Here is a 20,234-nt window from a genome sequence, read left to right on the forward strand (position 1 = left end):
TCACGGTCCAAAAATGACGTCGTTTTATTTATTTTTATTTTTTTACGCGTCCAGCTACAACGACATACATTTTTATAACTCATGATGATGTATATTATTCTAAAACATAATGTACATTATTCTAAAACATAATGTATATTACTTTAAAACATAATATACATTATATTACTTCAAATGTTTCATTATTCTAACACGTAATGTACATTATTCTAACACGTAATATACATTATCTAACACATAATGTACATTCTTTTTACTCGTAATATTCACAATACTTTAAACCGTAATCCACACAATAATTTGTCATTTAATTCATGGACTTATAGACAGATTAATGAGGTATAAGTTTGACTCTCACTGAGAACAACCTTTTAGCCTTCCTGGTTTAAACCGGTCAACTATAGTAATACTTGTATCCATAATTAAATGACTAAAATCGCTATTTCACAGTCCATATGTGCTTATATTTCATTCAAATCAAATATGATATATTGACATATGCACAACTCCAATAAAACAAACATTTCTGTACAAAAATTTCTTTATAAAGAAACCCTTCATACAATAAACATTTGATAAATATACAATAAACATTATTTAAAAAAAAAAAAAAAAAAAGTGTCAGCGTATTCTTTTGACTCCATCTGAAGCTGCAGACTGCACTTTGGTGAGTTGAAACTTGCAATATAACTGACCAAATTCTCCTTTGCTTTGTCCACTGATAAACCACACAACACTCCAACATATTACAGACACATGAACATACCATTTATATGAAGGGCCAAACCTTGCAAACAGCTAAACATAGACACGAGGAAAAAGCGAGCTTTAGCCCGCTTGAGAGAACATAAATGATGCCAAGAGATACCCCTAAGCGTGTCGAGAGTTGTTGGGACAAGAGGGTTTCAGTAATGCTTGAACTTCAGTTTCTTGTTCATCCAGTTAATTATGTCCTGAGCGATTTCTTCGTGCTCGGGCTCAAAGAGCAGGTCGTGCAGGAAACCATCGTAGAGCTTTATGTCTTTGAACAACGAAGGAGCCTCGTTGTACAAGTCCTGGGAAGCCAGCGGGTCCGTGACTCGATCAGCAGTCCCGTGAAGGACGAAAAATGGCACGGTGACCGACTTGAGGTTGCGCATCAGATACGAGGTGATGCGCAAAATCTCATGGCCCGTACGGATCCTCATGGGTCCAGTATAAACCAATGGGTCAGAGTACTTGGCCAAGAGCGCTGCTGGATCTCTTGAAACCGGGATTCCCCTTTTGTGGGAGCCCTTGAACTGGTACCTCGGTGCAACCAACGAAAAGAATGGTGCAACAGCCTGCACATAAAATTAACGCCAAATTATGAAGGTAGTAGTTCTTTTTGCTATGGAGAAACGAATCAAAAGGCGTTCTGTTTTTCCCGAAATTGAAGACTTACCCCTACAATAGGATGTGCAGGCTTCACACGAAGAGCCGGGGAAGTCAGAATTACTCCCTCCACCATCTTTTCAATGGTTGGCAGTGAAGAAGCCTATGAAAACGGAGGATTGTCAATAAAATTATCCTCGAAATCCGAAGAGAGAATATACTGTAGTTTTAGTAGATAAACTCACCTTTAGAACAACAGCTCCTCCAGTTGAATGTCCAAAAAGAAAGCATGGTATCCCAGGGTTTTCAAGCTTGACCTTTTCCAGGAATGCTGCCTGTTGAAGACGAAAAGACAAAGATCAACTTCATTTCAAAATTTCGAGAAAGGGTAAAAACAGTAGATACACATACTGCCACACAAGTGAAATGAAATTTTTGGCTAGTAGAAGGGAATGTCAGAATGACCCCGATAGTTCTGATAACGAGCTTAGAAGAAGAAATAGATAGAGAAAACTTACTGTGTCTGTAACAACATGATCCAATGAAGGTACATAACCGTGCAGTCCATCACTACCGCCATGCCCTGTTCACAGAATAGGCGTTATTATTTGCTCACAAGATAGGCTAACATGAACTATCATTCTAAACGATTAAACAGATTCTGAACCAATCTAAATAATAAAAGACAGAACACACATTTCCGGTTTTCCTGCAATCCTACATCAAACATGACAATCATCATTTCAAAATGTCTAAACAATAATCGTTCTTTTTTTTTTTTCCTTCGTAAAACCACCTCAAAACTATTAATAACTGTTGGGCGGAAGCTGGTAAGGGCCAAGTCTAGCACTATGTGGCTAGGGGATTTTTTTGGCGGAGGCCGGTAAAGGGCTAAGTCTAGCACCCTAGCTCTCAAAAATGTGATGGCGGTCTATAAGGAAATAAAGTTGCGTCTTCGCTACTAGCTATAGCTTTTGGCCTAGTGGTAAGTGCTTGATCCTAACAATAACTATCAATATTCAAGAAAATAGCATGCACGAACATAGTTGCATCATCAATGAGAAACATATCATCCAAGAAACATCCTTATACACTAAAGTGCAAGTTGAATCATATTGTAAATGTAAAAAAATTAAAAAAAAAAAAAAAAAAAAAAAAAGTGATAGTGTCAAGTGAATGCACACAACACGGTTAGGTTACTAGAGTGGTAGATGATACGATAACACAACATAAAAACCACAGAAGGCACAGATAAAATTCATACCAATCCAGTCCACGGCATAGACGCCAAAGTTGAAGGAGTTCAGTTGCCTAGCAAAATGAGCATACCGGCCACTGAAAAAATGAAAAGAAACAGTGAAGCACAAGATTAGAAGTGGAGTTCAATTCAAACCAAATCAAAGTTAGCATCAATTGATAGGCACTACTGAGAAAGAACAGCAGATTGAATGCCCTATAGGCGACACCACAAAACAATATATTGAGTATGGATCCGATAGGGGCAACGCCAAATTGGGTATTGCGCCCGAAAGAATGATATAAAGAACTTAATAGAAGCACTGAAGTTACCCATGCTCATTGAGTCCATGAATGATAATCATAATACCCCTGAAATAAAGACAAAAGCAGTGAGCAAGTAGAATAACAGCAAAAACAATAAAGACAAATATAATATATATATATATATATATAGATATACTATAGATAATCTCATAATCTAATATTGGCAGTACCAGAGAACAGCTAGATCCTTACTAAAGGTGCTAATCCTAGTACTCCACAGTTTTATCAAACCACACATCAATTTCAAAGTACAAAAGAAGACACATTAATTATCAATAAAAAAAAAAAAAAGACACATTAAAGAAATGGCCAAATTTTAAAGTATCATAATCGTCTCAAACTCCTTGTCAGTTTTTGATACCCTCAACCAACTATGAAGTCAATTTCAATACGGCAATTTCAATAGGTAGAGAAAGAGAACCATCCATAAAATGTAAATGTCATTATCATAAATCTAAAGTCCTTTCATCCCCTCATTGGAAGATTGGAATCAACCACACCAGCTATCTTCCAATCTCCAGAATAGACATCTCAATTAAAATCATTAAACTTCAATTATACAAGAATTAACACATTTCAACGCATATGCTCCATACATTTTAAATGCTTTTACGGGAAAAGATGAGAAAAAGAAATTTTAAAACATGGAATAGTTAATCAATTGAAGCAAAATTGAGTATACATATTTAGAAGGAATTAACAGAAAGAGGAAGAGCCATACCTCAATTCACCGGAATCCGGGAACCACGAGCGGCAAAACAGGGCGTTGCGGCGTGTCCCAAAGAACAAAAACGTGCTCCACTCGCAACGGAGGCTTCCCTCTCCATCCCCAATCGCGGGCACCATCTCCAAGGACTCGGCGAGGGCTCTCCGGCGGAGAGTATCCTCCTCGTCCCTCTGCAGCGCGAATTTCCGGCGTTTCCCGGACGCGGCAGCGGCGGCCGCCGCGGAAGGGGAGGACGGCGGAGATGGGGCGGAGAGGCGGTAGCGGAACAGGAGGAGGACGATCCATAGGAACATGGAGCGGACAAAGATGATCAAGCGGCGAAAGGCGTCGTGGGAGAAAACGGAGCGCCGGAGGTTCTTGAAGACCGGAATAATCCGGCCGCTGGCGCCGGATGTTAGCTCCTCCACCTGCACCCCTTCCATTGCAGACGGAGAAGGGGAGAAAAGAGAAAAACTCCCTTCCTTTCCTTGCGTGTGTATACGTGAACAGATAAACGACACAGAAATATAGAGACAAAAATGTAGAGAGAGAAAGAGGGAGAAAGAGAGGAGGTGGAGGAAAAATGAGAAAGGAAATGTTGGGAATTTATATAGTGGTTCAGATCTGAGGACGAAAGGATATTATTACGCGTTCTTTGACTTCTCAATTACAAAATTACGGACCAATGGGAATCGATTCCTGCTTTATTCGCTCAACTAAACTCTCCTCAAAAGAATAATGCTATTAAAAAAAGGGAAATACTGTGTGTACTTTTATTTTTACTCCCAATTTTTATTTCTAATACACAAAATTTTGAAGTAAACATTTGTATGGGGATCCATATGAAAGAAGTAACCAATTAGTGTCCGTCGTCACATCAGGGAGTAAAATTTAAGGAGTATGATTTGGAGGTGTATATAGTAGAACTCAAGAAATACTTTTTTAATTTCAGAAATGGTCTTTAACTATTGATATTTATCCATTTTTATCATTTGACTTTTAATTGATTTATTGACTATTGATATGGAGTATGGACCATCGACTTTTAATATGATCATAAGAGCATCCACATCAGTAGATATTATGGAGTTATTGTCAGATGAATTATCTTGGGTGGGGTTAATAACAAATGTGGGGTGGGGTTATTTTAGAAGATATTTACCCTGCAAATGAGAGGATAATGTTAGAAAAAAAAAAAAGTAAAAACAAAAAGTTAACAACGCGCACAGCCCATTGCTACACGGGCGCGTGCAGTGGCGCGTCAGGCGCGCTGTCAGCGCGCCTGACACAACAGTTTTTTTTAATTTCAATTTTTGTTATTTTTTTTCTTTTTTTTTTCTCTCCCCTCACACATTCTCTCTCCTAATCACTCTTACATTATCCCCTAATTCTCCCCAACCATTGTGGATGCTCTAAATGGTCTCTTAACTATTGATTTTGTTTCACATTTGATCCTTCAGTTAAATATCTACTTCGTATTTAATAAATATTAAATTTAATGATAATAATGCAAAAATTAGCTTGTTGTTGATATGGACAAATTGAGTTGATCATTGTGAAAAGCTAAAATTTTTACATTATTACTCTTAAATTTAATGTTTACTAAAATGATATTTAACTAGATGGCCAAATTTAAAAAAAATCAATTGTCAAGGGACAACTTGTGGTTAAATTGAAAGTTGAAGACGAAAATTGGTAAAGATCAATAGTCAATGAACCATTTATGGTCCAATTGAAAGTCGAAGGATAAAAATTGGTAAATGACAATTGTCAATGGACCATTCCTGAAATTAACTCATTTTTTTATTAGCTACCCTACTTGTAGTAAAATATATTGTAACTTCTTATTAATCAAATATTATAACTTAGCGCCAACTATTATGTAGTATAGTGCCATTTTGATTATCATTCCAAATGAGTGGGAGTATTACAACTTAGCTATTAGCGAGGTAAGGAGGTCAGAGCAAATGGAGAACGTAACATTATTATTATTATTATTATTATTATTATTATTATTATTATTATTATAAATACATCTATGTCGTTTCAATGTTTTCTTTTTTAATTCTTCTAATATTTTTTAAAATATACTCCATTCGTCTCATTTTATGTATCTAGTTCATATCTTGACTGTTATGACTGTCTTTGATAAACTGCCACGGATTGTTGAATGACAACCCATCGCTATTTTTTAATTCAATTTTTTTTTATGTGTAAACTTCAATGTTAACCTAGTCAGCGTCATCTCAGATTATCAGCAGTAACCTATTGAATGACAAAATTAAGATCTAATTATACTATTTTACCTCATTGAAACCCTTTTTTACTTGACTTGGGAAGCAAAATTACACTATTCAATGGACTCCAATTCTTCAAGGATTAATTTAATATTTTTTCCTGTTTCAAAAAAAAAAAAAATATTTTTTCCTTAATGATATTAATAGCCCCGAAATAGGTGATTAAGTGGGTGGAGCATAATTATTGTACTTGATAATTACAAGTTTGATTCTTGTCAATACTCTTTCAGTTGAATCTTTCACATAGAGTCGGATGAGTTGCATACCTATTTTATGAGTTGAGATAGGTTCATGTGGGTTTATGATATAGTATAGTGAAGCAAAAAAATCTGAGCCATAAAATTTAAATAGGAAAATATTATGTAAACTTTCAATGACTGGTTAAATTTTGAAAGTTAAAACAGTGACGGAGTCCGGATCCCAATTCAGTGGGGTCAATATATTAAATTTAAAACTAATCTCGACAATATAGAAATATAAATATAAATTACATTTATAAATAAATGTCTTTAATTTACAATTGTACACGACGCGTTTTCATACTCTGAAAACATTGTATAATTTTTCTTTATTAACAATGCTTTCAAACACCCCTCCTCCCCCCCCCCCCCCCCCCCCCTCTCAATAAAAGTAATCAATCAATCATTCATCAAGTTGTCTCTCATTCGGTTGCGCAGTCTATTCTTCATTATCTTTATTAATTTAAAAAAAAAATCTTTCAAATCTTGCAATTGTCACAGGTAATATTAAATCTAATTTCACAAGTAAAAAAACTAAGAGATATGCATTATTTTTCTTTGTCTCCACTAGTTTTTCAACAAGAGAACCAACCTCTTGGATATTGGAAAATGCAAAGTTAATTAGAGGGCACATTAAGGATATCGTAGCGTTTACAAGAGGTTTCAACAACATTTAGCAAAGTACCAATGTTTTGAAAAAGTAAAGCAACACAAAAAATGTTTTGAGTTTTGAACTCAACTTTGAAACTTCATAGCTATTGCAAGAACAGAGAAAAAGTTATTTGAAAAAAATTAAGATTTTTTCAATTCTCGGTTTCTACTCTTGCTCTCTAGTTTAATTTGCATTTTCAGTTCTCATGAAAGAAAAAGTTATTAAAATTGTTATTATTATATTTTAATAATTAATTTTTTTTTATTTATATGTTGACTCCTATTATATTTATTCTTGTGGGGTCAATTTTAAGATTTGAGTGGCGTCAATTGACCCCACTCAAATCAACATAGCTCCGCCACTAAAGTTGAAGAACTCATAAGTGGTTAACTTGGACCACGGATCATAAAAATTTAAAAATTTAATACTAAATGTGACAAAATTATTATACTCAGAGGATCCATATGACATATTAACTCATATAGTAGAACTCAAACAAAGATAATAATTTTTCAGTCAACTGGTCAAGTAGATTGCATCATCAAGTTGGAACGGGTAAGCAAATGAGAATGGAGCATCATTTTCTTAGAATACCCCACTAGTCAATATTGCTATTGCCTGTTGCGTATCCTAAACGTTGAACGGCTACCATCAATATTTTCTCCTTGCATTCATTGAATGATTCAAATTTTGTATGCAATATGTACCATCCTTTTCTTTTCTAGAAAGTACATATGATTAGAGACTATTAGGTGACCCAAAAAAAAAAAAGCATGCATGTAAATTCTTTATACATGTTTGGTGATGATTTCATTTAAAAATAATATGAAAAAAATAAGTTATAAGCTGTATTAAACTATTTCAAAAAGTTCAATTATATTTTTCGACTTAAAGTATTCATAATGTTGAATTTTTAGAAGACTTTTTGTCCGTAAAGAAGAAAATTAATCAATGTGTAAAGCATACTACTATACACCTCCGATCCACACATTGTCTATTAAAAGAAGACCAAAAAAAAAAAACAAAAACAAAAACAAAACAAAGTTATTTGCGTGTAAAACCCACACATGAGTGCAAGATGTTAGACCGACCTTACTTTAAAAAATGGTCTTTATACTTAGTGATAATGTGAAATCCTATATATAATAAAGCCTTATGGTCTTGTGAAAATTAAATGGTGATAATCAACATTTAATTTTCACAAGACCATAATAATATTGTTAATTATAAAAACAATAACAATAATAATAATAGTTGCAATAATAATAATGATAATAATTTCCACTGACAGTTTCTAATATATATATATATATATATATATATATATATATATATATATATTTATTTATTTATTTATTTATTTATATTTCAATTTCTACTGGCAAATTATTGTGTGAACGATGGTCCACATAATTGTATGGATCATGAATATCAAATACTTTTTTAATATATTAAAAATACATTATTTTTATATTGAAAGTACCTTACATACATATATAATGTACCCTTATTAGTATATTTAAAATATACTTTTTATTGTATGCAACCCCAAAGTTCATAAGTTTGAAATTAATATATGGCATAGCTAGGCGGCCTAATATTTAAGATTGTTGATGTGCATATTGAGGACTACGGAGACAAAGATGCGTTATTCGTGGATTCATCGGATACTATCCAACAACACTCTCCAACTTAATTGACGTGAAGTAGGCTTATTATCATTAAGATTATATTATCGAATTATTAGTTCTCATCTTTTATTGATTACACACTTAATTCGATAGTATTTGGAAGAAAAAATCAATGTTCGAACTAAGATTGTGATTTTGGTCTTTAAAGGTCAATTGTATGTTGCTACATCTAGAGTTAGAAATCTCAAAGGTCTAAAAATTTTGATCTGTGGTGACTCTAAAATTGTAATTCAATTACTATTGTAGTTTACTAAGTTCTTAAAAATTTGTAATATTAAATACTATGTACTAAATTTTTAATATAGTTTAAGATTTGTAATAATCACCCACCTTAAATATTATTTTCATTGTAAATATATTTAAGTTCATAATTTTATCATAGGAATTCACACATAATAATTATTAAATAACAAAAATTTTATATATGAATAAACTTCATATAGAGTATATTTTTATAACATACTAGTATTTGCACCCGTGCGATGCACGGAATGAATTTGTTGTAATATATTAAGAATATATGAATCGATATAATTAATTATTTAAATTAGAACATCAAATATTATATAGTGCAATTAAAGATATGGTTTGGATCGTTTATATATTTTGATGTTATCATTGCTTGAATTTGTGAAAATAATTGCTCAAATTAATAGCTAATGTCTAGATGTACGCATACGGTGCTATAACTTTGAAGATTTTATTTATCATTATTTAGAATTTTCATAAATTAGGCAAATGTGCTCGTTCTCTAACAACTCAGTTATAGAAATGAATTGGTATCCTTATTCATTTGTATGGAAGATATATTTTTTTGTCTAGATATATAACAATTTTTTCATTTAAAAAAAAACTTAATATCATCGATTATATTTACACACTATTGAAACCTCTTTGTAGACGACATTGGTAGTAACAACACAATCTTGTTCATCTTCGTCTAGAGCTAACACCTTCAATCCATCAAGACGAATTACTTGGATTAAATATATAATGGTAGAATATTACTCAATTAGTTATCATTTTATATTTTCAGTCAATTAGTGATATCGAATTCATTTTCAGCCAATTATTCTTTTTTATTTTCATTCAATTAATCAATTATAATATCAAATGTAGTGATATTTTTACCTAATTTTCGTTCCATTTTGAATTGATGATGTAGATATTATTATTGCAATATTTCCGTTTCATTTTTAATTTACCTTTACTATTGTTTAAAATGTGCATTTACTACTGATAATGTAGAATATTATTATTGAAATATTTTCCTCCAATTTTTAATTTTCATTCCATTTTTAATTAAAATGCAATAATCTGACCATTTCTTTTTTTTTTTAGTCAATTATGGAGCATTTTTTATTTGCAGTCAATTATTAATATTTATTTCCTTTTATATTTTCAGTTAATTAGCAATATTAGATTCATTTTCAGTCAATTATTTTTTTTCAGTCAGTTAGTCAATTAGAATATAGATGTATTGATATTTTTACATAATTTTCGTTACATTTTAATTTGATGATGTAGAATATTATTAATGAAATATTTTCGTTCTATTTTTAATTTACATTTACTATTTTTAAAATATAACTTTACTACTTGATGATGTAAAATATTATTATTGAAATATTTTCTTTCTATTTTTAATTTTCCTTTACTTCTAAACAAAAAGGGAAAAAAAAACTTTTGACTTCTCACTACTTGTCCACATTGATGGGCAAGCAATTATGTTCCTCTTTCCAAACATTTTCAATGTGAGATTAAAATGATTTCACATCATTCTTCTTATTTTTTTCTAATTTTAATTTTATTTTGTATATCATTTTGTTTGGATTATTATTATTATTATTATTATTATTATTATTATTATTATTATTATTATTATTATTATTATTATTATTATTATTTGATTATTGACGATTTAAAAAAAATTGAGATTGAGAAATTCACCAAAATTTTAACAAATTATTATTATTATTATTATTATTATTATTATTATTATTATTATTATTATTATTATTATTATTATTATTTGATTATTGACGATTTAAAAAAAATTGAGATTGAGAAATTCACCAAAATTTTAACAAATTCACCATTTTAACAATTTATCTTTAATCAAAACACTAAAAATATTATTTAATAACATAGTAATTTGCTCTAAACTGCTAAAAACTCAAACAACACATACATAATAAAAACTAAAATAAGAAGACAAAGCTATGATTTCTTAAATAATAACATTTTAACTTCTCAATACTTGCAACATTGATGAGCAAACAATTATGTTTGTACCTCTTATATAGAGGAGCTCAAGAGCTTATCTTTTCAAACATTTTCAATGTGGGATCAAAATAATCCCATATCATTCACAAAGGGAGCCCGTGGCTCCCCTTTGTCTTTTTTTTTTTTTTTTTTTTTTTTTTTTTTTTTTTTGTTGTTGTTAATTTTAATTTTATTTTGTATATAGTTTTATTTGGATTATTATTATTATTATTATTGTTGTTGTTGTTGTTGTTGTTGAAATTTGATTATTTGACAAATTCGACAAAATTTTAACAAATTCGCATGTTTAACATTTTATATTTAATCAAAACACCAAAAATATTATTTAATAACTTAGCAATTTGCTCCAAACTGCTAAAAACTAAACCAATACATCTACATTTTGGGTTAATCTTTCCCAAATCCCCTAATAAATTAAAAAAAAATTAAAAAAAAAAACTAAAATAAGAAGTCACTAAGATAAGGTTTATTAAATAAGAACCTTTTGATTAGTTTTATAAAAAAAATATAAATTCTAAATTTTGTATGAATAAATTTAAACTCTAATCCGATGCACTTTCTTATATGATTGTATAATTCATTGTATATACACATAATATTTATCAATATGTATATAGGAAAGTTCTATAATTTAATTTCATTAATTATAATTTATATTGATAGATTTATAATTAAAAAGTACATTTAAAAATTTAAAAAGTAGCATTTAAATTTTGCATGATTATTATAGTGCATAAGTGTATGTATGATTAGAAATATTCCTGTTTTTTTTTTTAATTTAATAATTTCATTTCTTTAATTATATTTCATATTTTATTAATTGTAATTTAATGAAATTGTCACAAATATTTCTATGGAAGACATCTTATATTTCTCAATTTCAGTAATTATATTAATTATAATTAACAAATATTGTGGCAATTACCATAATAATTTTATTAATTATATTAATTATAATATTTGTACTAATCTCTTTCAAAATTTAAATACATTACCATAATAATCACAGAAAGGAATGAAAGAAAAATTATCAGAATAATTACCTTTAATAAAAATAATGAAATTATATTAAAAATTAATTATATATTAAGGTAAGTATAATTTATTTCATGCCAATAATATTATACATTAAGTATAAATATATATATATATATATATATATATGTGTGTGTGTGTGTGTGTGTGTGTGTGTGTGTGTGTGTGTGTGTGTGTGTGTGTGTGTGTGTGTGTGTGTGTGTGTGTGTGTGTGTGTGTGTGTATAAATTACCATAATAATTACACCGAAAAAGGTAATAATATATAATTATTAGACAATAATCTAAATAATTAATTATTAAGGTAAGTATAATTTAGATAATTGTTATTCAATAGTAATAAAAAGTATTATTTTAAATTTTTATACATAAGATATAATATTATTAAATTGAAATAATTAAAAATAATGTGTTCATATTACAAAAGATTTAATAATAGTAATTTTTATTGCTTAATAGAATTTGACAATTATTAAACATTGTTAATGGTAATTATTGTATGACATTTAATACTAAAATTATTAGGTAGAATTTTTATAATTAAGGTATAATATTATTAAATCAAAATTATTAAAAGTAATGTATCCACAATATAAAATAAATTATACTTGTCTTAAAAATCATTTTTTAAATTCTACTGATTCTATTACATTGTATTAATATAAATTTACAATAATCATTTATTAATATAAATTTACAATTATAAATTTGTATAAGGAAAACATAGAAACTTCTGGTAAAAAAAAAAAAAAAAAAAAAATCTCAATTTCATTTTTCTCTTTCCCCACCCTCACATTCCCACTCTCTTTAGAAAAAGGCAAAGTAGGATGAGAAATGGTTTCTGTCTACAACGTCTTCACGCCTCAATTTGATTTAGCTTTTGCTTGATTGTTGTTTTGCCCAACGAACCATGTAAACACTTAACGCTGCTTATATAAATCTTTTTTGACCAAGAGATAAAGCTTGTGAATTACTGTATGAATTTGGTAATTATCATATTTAATAATATATGTTATAAAATAATTAATTAATTAATTACCTTAATTAAAATTATTACACGGTAATATTCTGACCCAGAGATATTGCATTTATACAAATTTTTTTGACCAGGCGATAATGTTTGTTAGTTACTATATGAATTTAGTTGTTACTTTATGAATTTGATAATTACCATATTTAATAATATATATTATAAATAAATTAATTAATTAATTATCTTAATCAAAATCATGACACGGTAATATATATTGAAAACTGTAATATTGAAATCATTACACGAATCTCATTACAGATGATATTGTTGCTTCCCATTTTCCTAAAATTTTGTGAACTTTGTATGGAAAATTAGTAAGAATGTGTATAAATATTCAATCAATGTATACTGTGATATTGCATATGACAATGGAAAAATGTTCATTAATTACCCGGTAAATTGCAAATTAGTAACGGCGTGTATATATTCGGCCATATGTAAAATATTTTTTTTATTCATAATATTATAGACGTGTGTTATAAATTTGTGAACTTTGTATGGATTTAAAATTTGTGCATAACATAATAATTTGCCACCACCTTGCTTATTGAATGGATTGAAAATTAATAATTTAATTTAATTATTATACTAATACATAATTTTCTATATCTCTTGCGCGGAATATGTATGAAATATGTTAGGAATATTCCATTTTATACACACAGAATAAATTTTATAAACTAATTAATTAATTACCAAAAATAAATACGTAATATGTATGATAACACGTTTAAATTGATTTTATTCAATTGAGTAATTAGTTTGAATTACACGGATATAATAATAATAATAATATATGGGTTAATTTTTTTACTACCTAATCTGCTTTGAGTTTATAATGTATATAATAATATATCAAGCGACAAATTGGTTTGGAGGATCACACGGAATATTTACCTAAACAGCATATATATGAATTGACCTAAATGCCCCTAAGTTTTCGGGCGGGGGGGGGGGGGGGTGGGAATTGGTTTGAAGGATTTTACTTTTATATAGACAGAGATATAAATATCATTAAAAATTAAGAATCTTATAAAAATAGATTCTTAGCTAAATATAACTTATGTATGTATTTGGCTATGTAATTTTTTTTTTTCAAAACAGAATAGGTAATCTACGTAAAATACAAAATTTAGAATTAATTTTTGAATAATATCAGTAAAAATTAGGATAAAATCTAAATAAAATTATAGATAATTACACCACAACTGACTGGATATAGAAGATTATAAGCAAAATTAAGCAATCTTATCTCCCCTCACCAAATGATAAAGATGAAAAAGAATTCAAGCATTAAGGCCATAACAGTTTTAAAAAGCCCCAGCACATGATATACAATAACATATTAAACCCAGAGGCATTACATCTTGAAATTTCAATCTTCACCCACTTCTGTAGCATGTTGAAATTAATTTCTTAGGATTTGTATCTTTCATTTATTGAAGTTAAAGCCTGTGAATACAACCAATGCTCTGCTCAACTAAACCAAACTAAGCCTAATTAGATTTCTCCATCATGTATTCAGATTATCTTAATTCACTAACTAAAGAAATGTTAAGGTAATGAGTTTATCAATCAAATCTAATAAGTTGAAAATAAATAATCATACTAAAAATCTGAAATACTCAATAAAACAGAAATGCACTTCTAGTGTCTTTGTATATATTTTTCGTTATATTGTATTTGGCATTAGATGATTTCAATTACAAATCAAATCTGACCAACATTTATTTGTTTTTTACAGGCAAGCCAAGTTCATTATGTTTTAATCACTCCATGTGCAGCATTAAAATACTATTACCAGGGTATGTTTTAAAGTTTTTTTTTTTGCTCTATTCAATATGCTTAGTTGATAATGTTACTCTGTTAGGCACAAATATGAAAAACATATATAAAACATGCATCCATTATTTTTAAAACAGCCACAACATAGATAAAAATGTGGCATTCATCACTGCTTTCAAAAACAAATAAGGAATAAGGAATAATATAAACAGTAAAACATTAATAAGGATTTCAAGATATCATTCGTCATAGCAAAACACAGTACAATATGCAGGCAAAAAAACATGAGATTCTGAAAAACAATTACATCAAACAACTTAAACTTCTTAGATAAAAACCATATAACATATCCCCAAAAACAGCTGAATTAAAACTTCTCCTTCTTTATCACATCATCTCTTAGTCTCTTAGGAACTTCAATTTCCGTGAAGTCATCCATGAGACACCTCTTCACACATGCAGCAGCACTTTTGCGTGATTTCCTTCCAGATACTTCAATCTAAAACACTCTGAACACCTAAAATCCTTGCAGCTATCCAATACTCACATAATTACATAGGAGGAAAATTTAATAAAGAATTCAACTTGGACAAACTACCATTAAAACAATATCTAAAAACTGTAATTCTAAAAATAGGCTTTCATTACCTCCTCCCTACTGTAAACATCTAGCTTCCAGCTCAGTCACCACAATCTCACTACTTGAAACTGCCCGTGGATATATAGGAAATGAAAGCCTAGACCTGGACTCTATCTTCCTCAAAGGAGTCATCTCTAATGGCAGACTACAACAATAATAAAAAATTATATTAATAACCAAATAATATTACCTACACTGGCAGATTAAAAATAATAATAAATACATTAAAAACCCTCTGAAATTGATCTTAAAACTAAAAATGAGAAACCATTCTCTGAAATTGATAAACTCAATGAGTTTTGATTGAACAACACTTGGGTGACATCATAGGAGCTGCAAAGTCTCACCCCTCCATCTAAAATCAAATAAAAACCGTTAGTATGTGTCTGTGTATATAAAAATAGTAGTACGGACATTAAAAATAAGGCTTATACTCAGTATTAACACCATGTTTAACCGTACAAAACTGTAGCAAAACAACCACAAGATCAGTGAAGTTTGATTGAAAGAATAGCTCAATTTTGGCCACATATTCATCTCAAAACGTACACCTTGGTTGATTAACCCTACAAATAAGTGTGTAGTAGTTTAATGACACTCAGACTGTACATTAAAAAATTAACAGAAAAAACTATAGATTGAATATATACTTACTTCGCATAGATCTCATATATGCAAATCTGAAATCTGAAAAAGGAGAACAACTTACTAATTTCGGATGTTAAAGACTGAATGAAACAGTGTTACGTTAAATGCATGTACCTCTACATCATGGAAACAACCTCTATACTCTTGATTTCAAATGACCATTTTCTTTCCAACCACGTGCGTACAACTCTGACCTTGATTGCGCTTCTTGTTTTGAAGGTTGAGAAATCACGTTGCAGTATGAATAGACCCATGATGGAGAGAAGACAATAGCGTATAAGTACCCAACTGTATATCGAGTGTTTGTATTCGATATTTATGATATATATATATAGTCTGAAGTTGGTACAACTCAAGAGTTGGGTACTGATATGCTTTTTATGGTTTTATTAGATCTCATATATTAGGGTAATATTATTTTCTAACCATATTTATTTGTTATTATCCTTATTTGTTTTATTCTATGTTATTAATATTTAGTAGCCATAAATATTACGGTAATATTATTTGCTACCATATTTAGTTGTTATTACTTCCTTAACTAATTAGTAAGACATGGAACATTTAGGAAACATATATAGAGTAATAAGTATGTATACACGGATATGAATAATATATAATTTTTATAATTAATTAAATTTGAATATTACACAAATGTCCCTAAGTTTTGGGGGGAAAATTTGGATGGAGGATTTTACTTTTATATATATATAGATATAGATATAGATTTTTCGTGCATCACACGGGACAAATACTAGTTATATGAATACTGAGTTGATGATGTGGAGAAAAAAGTGTCTCATAATATTAATATCTTTTAAACAGTTTTAAATATACAATTAGACTTAAAAAAAATATAATTAATATTTTTTTACTAAAAATTACTAATAATAATAGGTCGTTTGATATTGTGTATTTTTCTTGGGGGGAGAGGGTGTGTGTGTGAAATTTTGTTATGATATACTCTTTTTCTATACATTTTTTAAAATAAAAATAAAAAATAAAACAAAGAAAAACATCAATGGACATGATCGTTCCAAGAGGATAAGGTTAGAAAATTTTCGTCTTCTATAGCAATAAGTGAAAACTTTCATTATTCCCCAATTCTAGACGAGGACAGAAGGTTCATTCTCATCTTCCTCAAATATTCCTTCATAAACACGACTCCTCGTCTACTACAATTATGACTTGTCAAAAAATTACAAATTAATTTTCAAAACATTAAAAGGTCACTAGAAATTTGTTGATATTTCAGAGCCAAGAAAGGATGATGATAAAGGAAAATAAAATAGTATGTTTACATCAACACCTCATTAGCTATAAAATTTTATGTCCGTGCGAGTAAGGATCCTTCACAGTTAAGGAAAAATCACAAGAGGATAAGGTTGGAGCATTCTCGTCTTCTATAGCAATCGGTGAAAACATTCATCCTTCTCCAAATCTAGCCGAGGATAGAAGTTTGAAATTGCACCGTGAGACTTGAAAACTAAAAGCAAAGTATTTTTACATGTTATTTAAGTTACGCACCAGTTACATTCATTAATTAAACTTGTTTAAGCAAGTGTAAATAATAAAAGCAGAAAGCATAAAGGAACGTAAAAACACAAAGAAATTGTTACGCAGTTCGAAACTCCTTCTCCTATGTCTGCCCAATCCACTATAGATGTTCACCAAAAGGAGTATTACAAGAGGTAAATACAAATGGCCTTCAGCCTTTACCACTACCACTCTTTCTAACACCTATCCAGGACTGACACACGAATGCCTGAACAATCTTCACAAGATGCTTCAGCAGTACCACGTACAGAACATGTATTACAGATTTAATATTATTAACAATTAAATGACATAGCAGAGTAAATCAGGAGGCTTTGTAATAAAATGTGTATTCGAAATATTGATCTCTGAATTGACAATCTTCATCTTTCGAACAGCTTCCTTAAATAGTAGATGTTAGCCTCATTTGTGATCCTTAATCATAGCCTTTTATTTTGTTCGAATAATTCATAGCCACACCTTTTTTGTCTCTTTGAAAGCTTCATGCGCTGACTTCATATACCATTGCATACTGTCCACTCACTTTGACATCACATGGTCCAAAATAATTCTAACAACTCTAATTAACTATTTAATTTAAAACTAATAAAATCACTTACAAAATAAAATAGCCAATAAGGTTTTACCGTGTAAATAATTTTACACTTACAAAATTTTTCATCTTCCATAACCATTTCTTCATAAACACGACTCCTCCTCTACAATAATTATGACTCGCCAACAAATTACAAATTAATTTTAAAAAAATTAAAAAGTCACTAGAATTTGTTTCTATTTCAGAGAAAGGATATGATGATGGCAAAGGGGAAAAAAATTAGTATGCTACTCAATATTACATTAGCTAAAAAATTTTGTGTCAGTGCAAGTAGCTTATTAGTTGGTTATGGATGACAAATTATGGATAAAGACATATGATTGAACTTTAATTTGATACTCTCACCGTTTGTATTAGGACTCTATTATTATTAGTATTCGTTACCTATTGTTACTAGTATTAGTCTTGTATTAGGTTTGCTATTCGCTACTATATATATTCCTGTACAGACTTATTATTTGATTCATTCAGAAATATTATATCCTCATCTGGTATCAGCAGGTTTTTTTTCTCTCTCTATGGCGCACCTCGGTTCTGATGGCGGTTCTGTTGGAAGTTCTGAACGGACTGTTTCTGAGGCTGCGCTTGTGGCACCCCTGCAGTCCGGGGTGTCGTTTTCTTCGGCTCATCACTTCGTTTCCATCAAATTGACATCCCGTAATTTTTTGTTTTGGCGCACTCAGCTTCTTCCGTTCCTGGATGGCCAAGGATTATTGGGTTTTGTCGATGGAACGTCTGTGTGTCCCCCGTTTACTGTGATTACGGTACCTTCTGCCGAGGAGGCTGCTGCTGCCGTGTCTTCGTCGGCCGTATCGTCCGCCGCTCGGAGTGCATGGCTTCGTCAAGATAAGGCCGTGCTCTCCTTGTTGATCTCGTCCTTGTCCGACGAGATGATGCATCTTGCCATCGGTAAAACCTCCTCTCGGCATTTGTGGGTGGCGATCGAACAGGTTCTTGGTTCGACGACTCGGGCCCGTGCTCTTCGGTTGGTGGGCGAACTGCAAGGATTGCGGCAGGGGGATGCTTCGATCCCGGATTATCTTGGGCGTGCTCAGGTGCTTATTGAGGATTTGGCACTTGCCGGCCGTCCGGTGACACTAGAAGATCAGAATATGTATATATTCCGGGGCTTGCGGTCCGAATATCGCCCTTTGGTGGCGTCGCTGAAGAGGGGTGCTCCGGTGTCTTTACCCGAGTTATCCGATTTTCTTGTTTCGCAGGCCTTTATATGTGCTGATGATGGTGGTGACGTTGCTGCTGCTCCGGTCGCCATGGCGGCTCAGCGAGGTGGAGGTCGCTCGGGCGGGCAGCAGCGTGGCGGCGGCAATCGAGGCCGAGGTCGTGGCAAGGGCCGAGGCCGCGGTCGAGGTGGCGCCGGGGCAATCCAGTGCCAGATCTGCTCCGGCGAAGGCCACTCGACCGCTTCGTGCTATCGTCGTTATGATGGCGCTCCGGGGCCGCGGGCACATGTTGCATATTCTGTTGATGATTCGGCTTCGGTTAATCCTCAGCAGTGGTTTCCTGACACTGGTGCGTCGAATCATGCCACTCCGGATCCGTCTTTAATGTCCTCGGCGGTTCCTTATAATGGTCCGGATCATCTTCGTGTTGGTGACGGTAAGTGTTTACCTATTGTTAGTACTGGTTCATCTTCGTTAGCCGCATCTAAAACACTGTTTCGATTGTCTGATGTTCTTCATGTTCCTGGGCTTTCTGCGTCTTTATTGTCTGTGCAACGGTTTGCTCGTGATAATAATGTCTTTTTTGAGTTTCACCCTGATTGTTTCTTTGTGAAGGATCGTTCAACCAGGGAAGTTCTATATAAAGGGCCGGCTTCGGGGGGTCTCTATTCTTGGCCTGTCTCTCGTTCAAGTCCCGCTGCGTTTGTGGCCTCTCGAGTCTCCTCTGACGTGTGGCATAGCCGGTTGGGTCATCCTCACCCGCGTGTCTTGCGGCAGATTTTAAATTCATGTTCTATTCAGTCTAGTTTTAGTGATACTTCGGAATTGTGTCGTGCTTGTATGCTTGGGAAATCCTCACGGTTTCCCTTGCCTCGTGTCAATACTACTACGTCTCATGTTTTAGAACTTATATATACTGATATTTGGGGCCCAGCGCCTTTTCTTTCCGTCAATGGCTTTCGTTATTTTGTTTT

The 20,234-nt window shown here is 31.3% G+C and overlaps 1 protein-coding gene across 1 annotated transcript; it reads right to left on the minus strand.

Annotated features, from left to right (window-relative positions):
- Window positions 1-474: 474 nt before the first annotated feature.
- LOC109179870 (monoacylglycerol lipase) lies at window positions 475-4,202 on the minus strand. The gene is made up of 7 exons (XM_019329340.1): window positions 3,638-4,202; window positions 2,923-2,961; window positions 2,618-2,688; window positions 1,872-1,936; window positions 1,599-1,688; window positions 1,424-1,516; window positions 475-1,322 (listed from the first exon to the last, which is right to left on the minus strand). The coding sequence occupies exons 1-7, from the start codon at window positions 4,063-4,065 to the stop codon at window positions 906-908; spliced, it is 1,203 nt and encodes a 400-aa protein (XP_019184885.1). The 5' UTR covers window positions 4,066-4,202; the 3' UTR covers window positions 475-905.
- Between the last annotated feature and the right edge of the window lie 16,032 nt (window positions 4,203-20,234).

This window comes from Ipomoea nil, unplaced genomic scaffold (assembly GCF_001879475.1).
Source record: "Ipomoea nil cultivar Tokyo-kokei standard unplaced genomic scaffold, Asagao_1.1 scaffold0980, whole genome shotgun sequence".
In the NCBI taxonomy this organism is placed as follows: Eukaryota; Viridiplantae; Streptophyta; class Magnoliopsida; order Solanales; family Convolvulaceae; genus Ipomoea; species Ipomoea nil.